Raw genomic sequence first — 14,553 nt, 5'->3', positions numbered from 1 at the left:
AGGGCCTAGTGCTTCATCCTGAGTGCCCATTTCCTCTCTTTTACGGTCCTTAAACTTTACAGATTAGTCAACCTTTGCTTCCAAATACTGACTAGTAGCAACTTTTATCCTCAGTCTTTAGTTTGCTGTGCATGCGCCTGTGCTTAACGCCAGCTCTACATCCATGGCTGGCACTCGAGTGTGCCAGAAAGCTCTGGGAAGGATGAAAGATTGTCCCTTGTTGTTGTACCGGCTGCTGTCCTCTCTGGCACGACCCACACGGGAGGAAGAAAAATCGGCAGAGCTGATTTCTGTGAAATCAACAAACAACCTCCCCCACCCCCGGAACAGAAGGCTGGCAACTGAGTTGGACAAAAAAGAGAGCCGTAGTGCTACACCCCCCCCCCCCCCCCCCCGAGTCTCCTCTCCTGGTGGCCACGCTCCCTCCCCTCCTACCCCGCCCCCTCCGCCCGCAGGGGAAAGGGGGGAGGGGATCGGCCGCTGTTGCAGAGGAAGTGCCAGCCCTAGCCCAGGCCGCCTGCCTGGAGTGGAGCGGGAGGAGATGAGGGCAGTGGCGGTGACAGCTCGCCACCTCCGGACCGGTACTGCCGCCTGATCGCCCAGAAATGGGCCAGACCTCGGTCTCCACCCTTTCCGGGCCAGCCGGTGGCGGTGAGTAGCCTGATGATGAGGGGATGCGGGGCGGGGTTGGGGGGGGGGGGGGGAGTGCTTGCTTGCTGCAGTGCACAAGGGCCAAACGTGACTTATTCTTCAAGAAAAGCAGAGCACCTCTTGGGTCATGATGGCAGATCGGTGGGTGCAAATCTCGTCACTCCGCACTGGGGAGTGAGGAGTTGAGTTCAGTTTTAGCACTCCGGAATGGTTTGAAAACTGGGGGGGGCTTTGAGGTACATTGAGGGAAATGGAATTGGGTTTAACTCACGCCTTTCTCAGAAATTCAAGGCGATTCACATTCAGTTATTGGTCAGCATCGCTTCTCCTTAGGTCTTTTGCTTTCTGAATTTTGGTGAGATGTGTTCGAGGAGTATCTGCCGATGCTGGGAAAGATTTCTGTGCTTTGTAGCTTGTTAGGCAGGGCAGGACAGGAAAGCCAGGATCGCTTAACTTTACATCCTCCGCTGTCACACACGCACGTGTATATTCTTGTATGCATAGGAGCCAACTTTTCAAAATTATTGGGGGTGCTAAGCCCAATGGAAATAACCTCTCCCTGGACAAATACAAAGAATGTTCTCAATATTGCGGTGCTCAAGCACCCTGGCTCCAATGCTTGTATTTATTTAGGTTTTGCTCACACCTTTTTCAGTAGTAGCTCAAGGTGAGTTACATATTCACTGGATATATTTTTCTGTTCCAGGAGGGCTCACAATCTAAGTTTGAGGCAATGGAGGGTTTCTTTCCGAGCACTCTACCAAAACCCTTGTCCACACTCTTGTCACCTCTCGTTTAGACTACTGCAATCTGCTTCTTGCTGGCCTCCCACTTAGTCACCTCTCCCCTCTCCAGTCAGTTCAAAACTCTGCTGGCCGTCTCATCTTCCGCCAGGGTCGCTTTACTCATACTACCCCTCTCCTCAAGACCCTTCACTGGCTCCCTATCCGTTTTCGCATCCTGTTCAAACTTCTTCTACTAACCTATAAATGTATTCACTCTGCTGCTCCCCAGTATCTCTCCACACTCGTCCTTCCCTACACCCCTTCCCGTGCACTCCGCTCCATGGATAAATCCTTCTTATCTGTTCCCTTCTCCACTACTGCCAACTCCAGACTTCGCGCCTTCTGTCTCGCTGCACCCTACGCCTGGAATAAACTTCCTGAGCCCCTACGTCTTGCCCCATCCTTGGCCACCTTTAAATCTAGACTGAAAGCCCACCTCTTTAACATTGCTTTTGACTCGTAACCACTCGCCTCCACCTACCCTCCTCTCTTCCTTCCCGTTCACATTAATTGATTTGATTTGCTTACTTTATTTATTTTTTTGTCTATTAGATTGTGAGCTCTTTGAGCAGGGACTGTCTTTCTTCTATGTTTGTGCAGCGCTGCGTATGCCTTGTAGCGCTATAGAAATGCTAAATAGTAGTAGTAGTAGTAGTAAGTGACTTGCCCAAGATCACAAGGAGCAGCAGTGGGATTTGAACCGGCCACCTCTGGATTACAAGACCTGTGCTCAAACCACTAGGCACTCCACTGTTGTAGAAAACTGTAGCTCTCCTTTAAACGTTTGTCTTTTAACAATGAACGTTTTCATTATTTTTTTTTTTGAGGTACACGCAGAACGATGGTGTAATAATAATCACTAAGTACCTAAAACTGAAAATCTATGTACGGAGCAACTTAACATGAAAGAGCACACTGTGTTTACATTTCACTAAATGGGTAAACTTGATAGGATTAACAGGAGAGCACCCTGGTGCTGTTTTTCCTATGTGTGATACTTATGGTTTGATGACGATTGTTTGAGGATTGTGTGAACAATATTTTTATTTATTTATTTGTAGCATTTGTATCCCACATTTTCCCACCAATTTGCAGGCTCAATGTGGCTTACAGTTGCCGTAATGGCGGTTGCCATTTCCGGGTAACAGAATTACAACTGGTCTTGCGTTAAGGTGTAAACATACATTGAGGGGCATAATCAAACGAAAACGTCTATCTCCATGGGCGTTTATCTCCGAGAACCGGTCCGTGAAGGGGCGGACCGAACCGTATTTTCAAAAAAAATAGACGTCCATGTTTTATTCGACAATTTGTGAGCTGGGCGTTTTTGTTTTTCAGCGATAATGGAAAATGAAAGCGCCCAGCTCAAAAACGAATAAATCCAAGGCATTTGTTCGTGGGAGGGGCCAGGATTCGTAGTGCACTGGTCCCCCTCACATGCCAGGACACCAACCGGGCACCCTAGGGGGCACTTTTACAAAAACAAAAAAAAAGGTAAAAGAGCTCCCAGGTGCATAGCACCCTTCCCTTGTGTGTTGAGCCCCCTGAAAACCCACTGCCCACAAGTCTACACCATTACTATAGCCCTAAGGGGTGAAGGGGGGCACCTACATGTGGGTACAGTGGGTTTGGGGGGGTTGGACGACTAAGCATTAAGCAGCACAATTGTAACAGGTAGAGGGGGATGGGCCTGGGTCCACCTGCCTGAAGTCCACTGCACCCCCTAACAACTGCTCCAGGGACCTGCATACTGCTGCCAGGGAGGTGGGTATGACATTTGAGGGTGAAAATAAAAAGTTGTGAAACATCATTTTTTGTGGTGGGACGGGGTTAGTGACCACTGGGGGAGTCAGGGGAGGTCATCCCCGATTCCCTCTAGGGGTAATCTGGTCATTTAGGGCACTTTTTGGGGCCTTATTTGTGAAAAAAACAGGTTCCAGGAAAAGTGCCCTAAATTCTAGCTACAAACGCATACTTTTTTTCCATTATTGGCGAAAGGCGCCCATCTCTGTTCGGGTGATAACCATGCCCCAGTCCCGCCTTCACCACGCCTCTGACACGCCCCCGTCAACTTTGTACGCTTCCGCGATGGAGTGCAGTTGAAAACGTCCAAGTTCGGCTTTCGATTATACCGCGTTATTCGTTTTTGTGAGATAAACATCCATCTCCCGATTTAGGTTGGAACTTGGGCGTTTTTCTCGTTCAATTATAAGCAGGATAGTAACATACATGGAACATAACATATATCGAACAGATCATGGTATATATATATATACCATGTGCATACATACATGGTAAAGAAGAATATCTTTTTGTATAGCATGAAGGAGCCTGAGTAATAAATTGGATCGTAACATACATTAGGTCATTGACTATAGAGAGACCTTTTTCGGTGTAAGATTTAAAGTGGTAGTGCTTGATTATTCATAGCAAGGAGGTTAATCAGTCATGTGATAGGAGTTCGGTTTTGTATAGATCGTGTATAATATTATTATTTAGTGTTTAAAGATGGATATTTATGGTATGCTTTCTTGAAAAGGTCTGTTTTCAGTAGTCTTCAATATCATGTTTGGCCCTAATATGTTCCAGAAAGTGTTTCTTTTTCACAGCCTCCTTCCCTGTTACAGTGTATTTACTTTTTCGACAATAGAAAAGGAAGGAAGAGACCTTTGGCGTTAATCCCAGCTTCTAAGAAAAAGGAAACACAAAAACCCATTACTTGAGGCCAAAGGACTGAACTGAACGGGCTAGAAAAATGGTCCACAAACACACTGAAATGATCTGCTCACATTTTAAATGATTGTGGCCAGCTTTATTGCATATGTGAGTAAAATTAAATAGTCAGAGAGAAATAGAGGAGAGTCTATTCTACTTAACCACAGTGCAAAAGTGTGTGTGAGAGAGAGGAAGTCGTGTGCTTCTCTAGGTTAGTATCAAAGGTGTTGTACAGCCAATGTAGGCAGACGGTGGAGCTGATCTCTTGCACCCTCTCCGTCCCTTTATATAGCAAACCTCTGAGAGCCAAGCTCTTGGGGTTTGGGGGGGGGGGGGGTAGAATTTGTGGTTTTTGACATGTCTTAGTATGGATATGGCACTGAATGCAAATCTTAGAAAGAAATTCTAAATTAACCAATAGACTTTCCTCTTCTTCCCTTTGAATGTATTCATGGTGGGGTTGGAGAGCCATAGAGGGTGGGAATGGATGCGTCAGTGTCCAAACAGAATAACTGAGCAGTAATAGTGTCCGCATCTGGATGTTTCAGAGTCATAATCCGTTGCAGGTCTTCTGTCTAACCAATTCTGTATGTAACATAGGTCCTTTGTTTACTAAATGGAGTGGGGGAGTGGTTAGAGCACTGGTCTTGCAATCCAGAAGTGGTCAGTTCAAATCCCACTGCTGCTCCTTGCGATCTTGGGCAAGTCACCTAACCCTCCATTGTCTCAGGTACAAACTTAGATTGTGAGCCTTCCTGGGACAGAGAAATATCCAGAGTACCTGAACTTGACTCGCCCTGAGCTACTACTGAAAAAGGTGTGAGTAAAATCTAAATAAATATATAAGGTGTGTTAGTGTTTCTAGCACACCTACACTTAGCTAGTGTACTAACCATGTAGGTGCCTATAGGGATATTGTAGGCACATACATGGTTAACACACGTTAAAAACATTAGTGTGCCTATAACACTGCTTAGTAAACATGGTCCATAGCCTTTCTTTCTGAGACATAGTAAGTCTTAACAAGTAGCAGGGGCATTGTAAAATTACTCAGGTCTAATAAAGTTGTATTGTAGCTGTGTTAGTTCACTTTGAAAGGTTAATAAATTAAAACAAAGAGTGGGGAAACAGGTATTGGATTAACGTAATACGTGTTCTGACTTGCTTTTGGAACTCAAAACTTCCTTCCTCAGCTCAGGTCTGTACGAGCATCTTTTGCTCATACTGTCCACATCTGATACCGTCCAGACTTGATGAAAGAGGTTTTAGCCTCCCAAAGCTAGTCAGAATACGTACTGTATTCAGTTACGCCAATAAAAAGGTATCATCTTATTTTCTGTTTTTCTTTATCAAGTGTAATAAATGAGCAGATGGTTGTAAGGTTGATATATATTGGCATTTGTTCAGGGTTAAGGAATGCCCGGTGCTGTATTCCACCCCCCCCCCCCCCCCCCCAGTAACTGTTTTTCTTTTTCAATGCAACCTGTATTACTGTATGAGTTAAACATTCCACTGCTTACTGGATGATTGTACAAGAGACGGTGCTCAGTATTCAGAGCTTTATCCCCAGAAACCCGTGGTGTCTTTGTGATGCCTCACACATTACTAGAGAGCGACCACATTCTTTTTTTGACCATGCTTTTAATAATGTCCATAAAGGATGGCATGAAAGGAGCAGGCAGGGCTTTTGTCTTATTTTAAAAGCAGGGGCGTTGTGTTTGTAACTCTGTCCGGTATAGCTTTTGTACTCCATGTATATCCTGTGCACACTGAGTCAATAAAAACAAATGTGAATTGTTGATGCAAAAGGAGAATTTAGATTTGTTGTAATATGCCCTAGAAGAAATGTGAAACCAGAAGGTAACTGAACAAAAAAAAGTCCCACGGAACAAGCAGTAATATACAAGGTAGTGGGAACGGAGGGAGCCTAGACAACAAAGATATAGTGGAATTAGAAAAGGTACCAAGAAGGGCAACGAAAATGATAAAGGGGATGGGACGAGTTCCCTATGAGGAAAGGCTGAAGGGGTTAGGACTCTTCAGCTTGGAGAAAAGACGGCTGAGGGGAGATAGGATAGAGGTCTATAAAATAATGAGTGGAGTGGAACGGGTAGACGTGAGTCGTTTGCTTACTTTTTCCAAAAATACTAGGACTAGGGGGCACGGAATGAAGCTACAAAGTAGAAATTTAAAACGAATTGGAGAAAATATTTCTTCACTCAATGTGTAATTAAACTCTGGAATTCGTTGCCAGAGAATGTGGTAAAGGCGGTTAGCTTAGCGTTGCTTTAAAAAGGTTTGGATGGCTTCCTAAAGGAAAAGTCCATAGACCATGGACTTGGGGAAATTCCACTGCTTATTTCTGGGATAAGCAGCATAAAATGTTTTGTACTTTTTAAGATCTTGCCAGGTATTTGTGATCTGGATTGGCCACTGTTGGGAACAGGATGCTGGGCTTGATGGACCTTTGGTCTGTCCCAGAATGGCAATACTTATGTACTTATGGTCTTAACATTCAGGAGTAATACAGTTAAAATTGAAATTTAATAATTAAAATGGAGTGGAGGAGTGGCCTAGTGGTTAGGGTGGTGGACGTTGGTCCTGAGGAACTGAGTTCAATTCCCACTTCAGGCACAGGCAGCTCCTTGTGACTCTGGGCAAGTCACTTAACCCTCTATTGCCCCATGTAAGCCGCATTGAGCCTGCCATGAGTGGGAAAGTGTGGGGTACAAATGTAACAAAAATTTAAAAAATGTATATAAAACAGTATACAATAAAATGGATATACTGAATGTACAATAAAAGTGATAGCAGTATTCAAAACTCACCAAAAGTTCAGTAATGTAGATTGAAAGTAATGTCAGTACTCAAGACAGCACTGTTTTTTTTGGTATGTAATGTGCCTGCCTGATCAGAGTGATTCAGCAACAAATGCTGTCACCTGGCACTTGAGTATTTATCTTTGTTTGAGACCATTGTTCTTCATATTTATTTATTTAGATTTTGCTCACACCTTTTTCAGTAGTAGCTCAAGGTGAGTTACATTCAGGTACTCTGGATATTTCTCTGTTCCAGGAGGGCTCACAATCTAAGTTTGTATCTGAGGCAATGGAGGGTTAAGTGACTTGCCGAAGATCACAAGGAGCAGCAGTGGGATTTGAACCGGCCACCTCTGGATTGCAAGACCAGTTCTCTAACCACTAGGCCACTCCTCGACATTTGCATGGATATGAACGGTCTTTTTAAAGACCCCCATGTGTTTTTTACACACGGGACTTTTTTTGACATACCCATTGTCAGACTCCTGAAGCAGGCACGTTACATGCAGAAACACGGTGCCGTGTAGGGTCTTGAGCACTGTCATTACTTTTAGTCTATATTATTGAACTTTCAGTGAGTTTTGAACACTGATATCACTTTTATTGTACATCACTGTACATTCAGTATATCCATTTTTTTTTGTATACTGATTTATATATGTTTTTTTTAAATTCATTCTTAACTATTAAATTTCAGTTTTAACTGTATTGCTCCTGTGTTGTCTAGCCTCCCTCTGTTCCCACAGTGTACTAGAAGAAATGTGTTCATAGACCTGTCTCCACCATGTATTTTAAAATTTAAATCATTGTGTAGTGTGTATAACCACATAAATAATTTCCTAAAACATATACTTACATTTCAATAGTAAATTAATAATACTATTTTCCAATTATTGTTATTATTATTATTTATAGAAAATGTCAAAGATAGGTATACAGGAAAATACATTCTATATCAGGAAATAATCCCAATATACAGGGTAATTTATCACATTTATAACCCCCCCCCCCCCAACAAACTACATGGGAATTCAGCTGTCATTAATGAAGGATTACACTTCTCTGCTAGCCTTTCCATCAATACATTTCTTGACCTGAGAAGGTCATAGAAAACATAGCGTGCTCCCTCAAATTTTAAAATACATTTTGCAGGAAGTTTCAAAAATTAATCAGCTCCCATCTCTACAAGCTGCGGACAAAACTCCCAAAATGCTTTACCTTTGTGTGAGTTCCTTTACTGAAATCTGGATAAACTCTGGCCCAAGACAGAAACATTTCTATTTTAGAAAAAAAAAAAGGTAGAACCTAATTTCGTATCGGATTCTAAAACCAAAATCACAAGTTATTTAGAACCAGAGACTTGGCAGTCCAGAGAAGTGTCTGTTCAAGCAGTCACTTCTAGAGGATCCAGGCACAAGTTCCCCCCCTCCCCCATTCTCCCCCTTTCTCTAATGAGCAGGGAGATAATATGCCAGGGTGAGAAAAGACGGCTGAGGGGAAATATGATAGAGGTCTATAAAATAATGAGTGGAGTGGAACGGGTAAACGTGAATCGTTTGTTTACTCTTTCCAAAAATTCTAGGACTAGGGGGCATGCTATGAAGCTACAAAGTAGTAGATTTAAAATGAATCAGAGAAAATGTTTCTTCACTCAACATGTAATTAAACTGTGGAATTCGTTGCCAGAGAATCTGGTAAAGGCAGTTAGCTTAGCAGGGTTTTAAAAATTTTGTACAGCTCCCTAAAGGAAAAGTCCATAGACTATTATTAAAATGGTTTGGGGAAAATCCACTGCATATTTCTGGGATAAGCAGCATAAAATGTATTAAACTTTTTTGGGATCTTGCCAGGTATTTGTGGAAACATATGCTGGGCTTGATGGACATTTGGTCTGTTCCAGTGTGGCAATACTTATGTACTTATGATGGGAGGGATACTTCAAAGCTCCCTTGAGATACTTTTTCAGCATGTCAGTTTGTGCAACAGCAGCTTCCTAGGAAAGCTAATGAAATGCAAATTATATCCCCTCATCTGGTTCTCTCTGCTTCCATTCCATTGCTTATATCCTGCTTAAATCAACTAGGAAATCAAAGCGGGTTACATAAAAGATGTTACATCATTTTATGGTAACTGTTTTATTGACGACAATTACAAATATAGCCAGCAAACAAATAAAAACAGATTGTCCAGCATCACAGATTTCCAATTTTCTTCCCATCCTATTATCCCCCTAACCTCCCCTAACCCGACCTCCACCCACCCCATTATCCCACCCCTCCCCAACCCAAATTTAGGTACTATCCCAAAATATGGGACCGGACACATGAATATCCCCCGCCCACCCCCATCTATCATAACCAGCCCACCACACCTGCCAGATAACAACATAATAAGCCACCCATCCTGAACAAGCTAAAATAGGCTTATACAAGAGACAAAAAGGTCATAGAAAACATTCTGCTGTGTCCTGACAAAATATACAAAATAAAGAGCACAAAAAGAAGGGACCAAACAAGCAAAACTGTTAGGACGTTCAGAGCTCAAGAAGCTTCATTTCAAGTGCCCATTCTGGCTGGGACAGATTGCAAAACATTTTGCACTACCTCCACGATGGAAAGCCATCATCCTTAATCCGAAGTCACGCTGGGTAAAGCAAAATATAGTCTGCCCAACAAGACAAACTCATTTTACATGGTATGCGATACTTTATATGTATACCCGAGTTTGATTTGTCCTTGCCATTTTCAGGGCACAGACCATAGAAGTCTGCCCAGCACTGGTTTTGCTTCCCAATTACCGCTGTTGCCACCCTATCTCCGCTAAGATTCCCTGGATCCATTCCTTCTAAACAGGATTCCTTTGTGTTTATCCCACGCATGTTTGATTCCATTACTGTTTTCATCTCCACCACCTCCCGTGGGAGGGCATTCCATGTATCCACCACCCTCTCCGTGAAAAAATGCTTCCTGACATCAGTGGCGTTCCTAGGGGCACTGACACCCGGGGCAGATCGCCAATGCGCCCCGCCCCCCCAGCGAAATAACCCCCGGGTGCAGTGCGACCCCCCGGAGAAAGAACCCCCCAGGGTGCACGCCGCTGGGGAGGGGGTGCCGCGCGCCTGTCGGCTCTTCGTTTCCATGCTCCCTCTGCCCCGGAACAGGAAGTAATCTGTTCCGGGGCAAAGGGAGCATGAAAACGAAGAGCCGACAGGCGCGCAGCACCCCCCCCCCAGCGGCGTGCACCCGGGGCGGACCGCCCCCACTGCCCCCCCCCTTGGTACGCCACTGCCTGACGTTACTCCTGAGTCTGCCCCCCTTCAAGTTCAATTCATGTCCTCTAGTTCTACCGCCTTCCCGTCTCCGGAAAAGGTTTGTTTGCAGATTAATACCTTTCAAATATTTGAATATCTGTAAAGTTCAGAACACAGGGGAGCAAAAGCTTTCCGAGCAGTGTGCACTTTAGCAGTGTAGTCCTGAAAACATACAGCTTTCCTGTTTTCAAACTCCAAATGTCGTCCACCTTAGAAGGCTTGCAGGATAGCTTGCTTATGTGCTAAGTGCACGACACGAAACACAAGCACCGTAGGCCGCACAAGTGCACCTGTCCCTGGCAGAGACTTTTAATTTTGTTGGCAAAGTGTGCAGCAAAATCATTGCAGCTCAGTTTAAACTGGGCAGGCTGGTTCTGTTGTGGGGGTTACGGTAGGCCGTTTACTATACTGAATAATTGCTTGTCAGTGGCTAGTTACATAGTTTTGAATATCGACCAGCAGGTGTCTTTTTTTTTCACCTGTAAATTAAAGCCCAGGATCCAGAATAAAATCAAGAAACTTTGTAATCTGAATGAAAGAAAATGCATTATAGTTAACCAGAAGCACCAATGAAAAGAAATCCTATGCACTGCTACAATCATTCCATACTGAGGGGGCAATTCTGTAACTGGCACCTAGAGGGCATTTAGCGGGAACCTAATCAACAAAGAAACATAGAGGGGCATAATCGAAAGGGACGCCCAAGTTTTGTTGAGGACGTCCTTGCAAAACATCCCAATGGAGGGATGGGAAAACCCGTATTATTGAAACAGGTTGTCCCTAGACTTGGTCATTTCTGATTTTCGGCAATAATGGAAACCAAGGACGCCCATCTTAGAAATGACCAAGTGCAAGCCCTTTGGTCATGGGAGGAGCCAGCATTTGTAGTGCACTGGTCACACTGACATGCCAGGACACCAACCGGGCACCCTAGGGGGCACTGCAGTGGACTTCATAAAATGCTCCCAGGAACATAGCTCCCTTACATTGTCTGCTGAACTCCCCCAAATTCCCCCTAAAACCCACTACCCACAACTGTACACCACTACCATAGCCCTTACAGGTGAAGGGGGCATCTAGATGTGGGTACAGTGGGTTTGTGGTGGGTTTTGGAGGGCTCGCTGTTTCCTCCACAAACGTAACAGGTAGGGAGGGGGATGGGTCTGGGTCCGCCTGCCTGAAGTGCACTGCACCCACAAAAACTGCACCAGGTGCTTGCATACTGCTGTGATGGACCTGAGTATGACATCTGAGGCTGGCATAGAGGCTGGCAAAAAATATTTTGAAATGTTTTTTGAGGGTTGGAGGGGGTTAGTGACCACTGGGGGAGTAAAGGGAGGTCATGCCCGATTCTCTCCGGTGGTCATCTGGTCATTTCGGCCACCTTTTTGTGCCTTGGTCGTAAGAAAAACAGGACCAAGTAAAGTCGTCCAAGTGCTCATCAGGGACGCCCTTTTTTTTTCCATTATGGGTCGAGGATGTCCATGTGTTAGGCATGCCCAAGTCCCGCCTTCATTACGCCTCCGATACGGCCTCTTGAACTTTGGCCATCCCTGCGAAGAAAAGCAGTTGGGGACGTCCAAAATCAGCTTTCGATTATACCGATTTGGACGACCCTGGGAGAAGGACGCCCATCTTCTGATTTGTGTCGAAAGATGGGCGTCCTTCTCTTTCGAAAATGAGCCTGATAGCAGGCTTATTTTCGAAAGAGAAGGGTGCCCATCTTTCGACACATCAGGAGATGGGCGTCCTTCTCTCAGGGTCGCCCAAATTGGCATAATCAAAAGCCGATTTTGGGTGTCCCCAACTGCTTCCCGTCGTGGGGACGACCAAAGTTCCCGGGGGCGTGTCGGAGGCGTAGCGAAGGCGGGACTGGGGCATGCCTAACAGATGGGCATCCTCGAGCGATAATGGAAAAAAAGAAGGGCGTCCCTGACAAGCACTTGGCCGACTTTACTTGGTCCATTTTTTCTTACGACCAAGCCTCGAAAAGGTGCCCGAACTGACCAGATGACCACCGGTGGGAATCGGGGATGACCTCCCCTGACTCTCCCAGTGGTGACTAACCCACTCCCACCCTGAAAAAAACAACTTTAAAAACTTTTTTTTACCAGCCTCAAATATCATACTCAGGTCCATCGCAGCAGTATGCAGGTCCCTGGGGGGGGGGGAGGTGTGTGTGTGTCAGCGGAGGTATAGCGAAGGCGTGGATGTCCTTCTTTCAAACGTTTTGGACGTCCTGAACTGTCCCCCACCAAAGGGACGGCCAAATTTCAAGGGAATGGAGTGAAGTGGAGGAGTGGCCTAGTGGTTAGAGCACTGCTCTTGCAATCCAGAAGTGGTTGGTTCAAATCCCACTGCTGCTACTTGTGATCCAAAATATAAATAAAGGGGGTGTCAGAGGCATAGCAAAGGCATGGACATTCTTCTCACAGAAACATCCACATTTTTGATGTCCTCAACTGCCCGTCGCAGGGACAGAGGCATAGTGAAGGCGCCCAACACTTGGACATCCTTCACCCATATTCTAAAAAAAAAAAAAAAGACATCCCTGATGAGCACTTGGACGTTTTCACCTGGACTTGTGTTTTTTTAAGGTTGTAGACAGATATTATACATGCAGCTTGTCTGCGTGTATGAAGCCGTCTTTGGCATGCGCAGAGCAGCCACGCATAACACTTGGCTGCTCTGCACTGGCTTCCCCTCCTTAGGAAGGAAATCGTGTACAAATGAGCTAACAGTGAGCAGCTCATTTGCATGCGATTTCCTTCATGCATGCCCGTTCCTTTCCGAATTGCTAAGGGATCGGTAAGGGAAGGACTTTTTCCGTTCAGTTAGTGCATCAGTTAGTCCACTGCAGTGCCCCCTAGGGTGCCCGGTTGGTGTCTTGGCATGTCAGGGGGACCAGTGCACTATGAATGCTGGCTCCTCTCACGACCAAATGAGTTGGATTTGGTTGTTTTTGAGATTGGCGTCCTCGGTTTCCATTATGGCCGAAAACTGGGGACGACCATCTCTAAGGTCGACCATCTCAACATTTATGTCGACCATCTCTAAGGTCGACCTAAATGTTGAGATTTGGGCGTCCCCGACCGTATTATCGAAACGAAAGATGGATGCCCATCTTGTTTCAATAATACGGGTTTCCCCGCCCCTTCGCAGGGACGTCCTGTGAGAACGCCCTCAGGAAAACTTGGGGGCCCCGTTTGATTATGCCCCTCTAGGTATTTCCCTGTCATGGAAGGGTTTACAGTTTAATTTGTACCTGAGGAAATGCAGGATTAAGGTACATTAGGTATTTTCCTGTCTCTTGGGGTTCAGAGTTTGATTTGTACCTAAGGTAATGAAGGATTAAGGTTCACTAGGTATTTCGCTGTCTAGGGAGGGTTCACAGTTTAATTTGTACCTGAGGTAATGGAAGATTAAAGCACACTAGGTATTTCCTTGTCTCAGAACAGAAGGGTTTACAATTTAATTTGTATCTGAGGTGACAGAGGATTAAATGACTTGCCCAAGATCACAGGGAGCAGTAGTGGGATTTGAACCTGGCTTTGGTTGTTAGTCTGGCGCTCTAACCACTAAGCTGCTACTCCACTATGCCTGTTCTTTACAGAATCACCCTCTGAATGTACTTTTTTCTGATTGGTGCTACCTGGATGAACTGATTTTGGAAGACAAATCTTTTTTCTGTCAGTGTGAATGAACCCGGCTTGCCCCATGCCTGACTGCAGAAAGCATGGGAAAAAGCTTTATAATGTCCATGATGAAGCAGGTATAAGAAGGCCGAGTTTAATGAGCTTTGTCAGTGCTGGGAGTAGCTGGTGCAGGTGTTTCCCTTATGTCCCATTTAGGAGATCAGCCATATCCTGAAGAGCTGAAAGTTTAATTTTCCGTTTCCCTGTGATATCCAACAGCATGTCACCATGAAGCTGTAATAGAGAAGCATCCATGTCTGCTGTGTGTGCTTGTGTGTTGACACTCAACTGAGGGAGAGCAATTTTTTTCTTTTTTTAAGGATTTAGCTCACACCTGTTCAGTAATAGCTCAAGGCAAATTACATTCAGGTATAGTAGATACTTTCCTGTCCCCAGAAGGCTAACAATCCAATTTTGTACCTGAGGCAATGAAGGATAAAGTGATGTGCCTAAGGTCACAAGGAGTAGCAGTGGGATTTGAATGCTGGTTTTCTAGTTCTCAACCCCACTGCTCTAACTAGTAGGCTACTCCTCCACTCCTGTGTAAAACTGCTTCTGATAGGATCAAACCACATGAT

At 44.9% G+C, this 14,553-nt stretch overlaps 1 protein-coding gene across 2 annotated transcripts in view; it reads left to right on the top strand.

The window, feature by feature from the left end:
* Nucleotides 1-476: 476 nt before the first annotated feature.
* The window catches only part of PHACTR2 (phosphatase and actin regulator 2), a 237,959-nt gene continuing 223,882 nt past the window's right edge, over nucleotides 477-14,553 (top strand). For both annotated transcript variants that reach the window (XR_003941615.1, XM_030198490.1), the window contains exon 1: nucleotides 477-651. Coding sequence is in view for 1 of the 2 variants with exons in the window: in XM_030198490.1 (XP_030054350.1) it covers nucleotides 606-651 (46 nt within the window). In the remaining variant the exon portion in view is untranslated. The remainder of the gene's footprint in view (nucleotides 652-14,553) is intronic.

This window comes from Microcaecilia unicolor, chromosome 3, assembly GCF_901765095.1.
Source record: "Microcaecilia unicolor chromosome 3, aMicUni1.1, whole genome shotgun sequence".
Taxonomy (NCBI): domain Eukaryota; kingdom Metazoa; phylum Chordata; class Amphibia; order Gymnophiona; family Siphonopidae; genus Microcaecilia; species Microcaecilia unicolor.
Note: the sequence above shows the minus strand (reverse complement) of the source record. Positions and strands in the feature narration are given on the sequence as shown.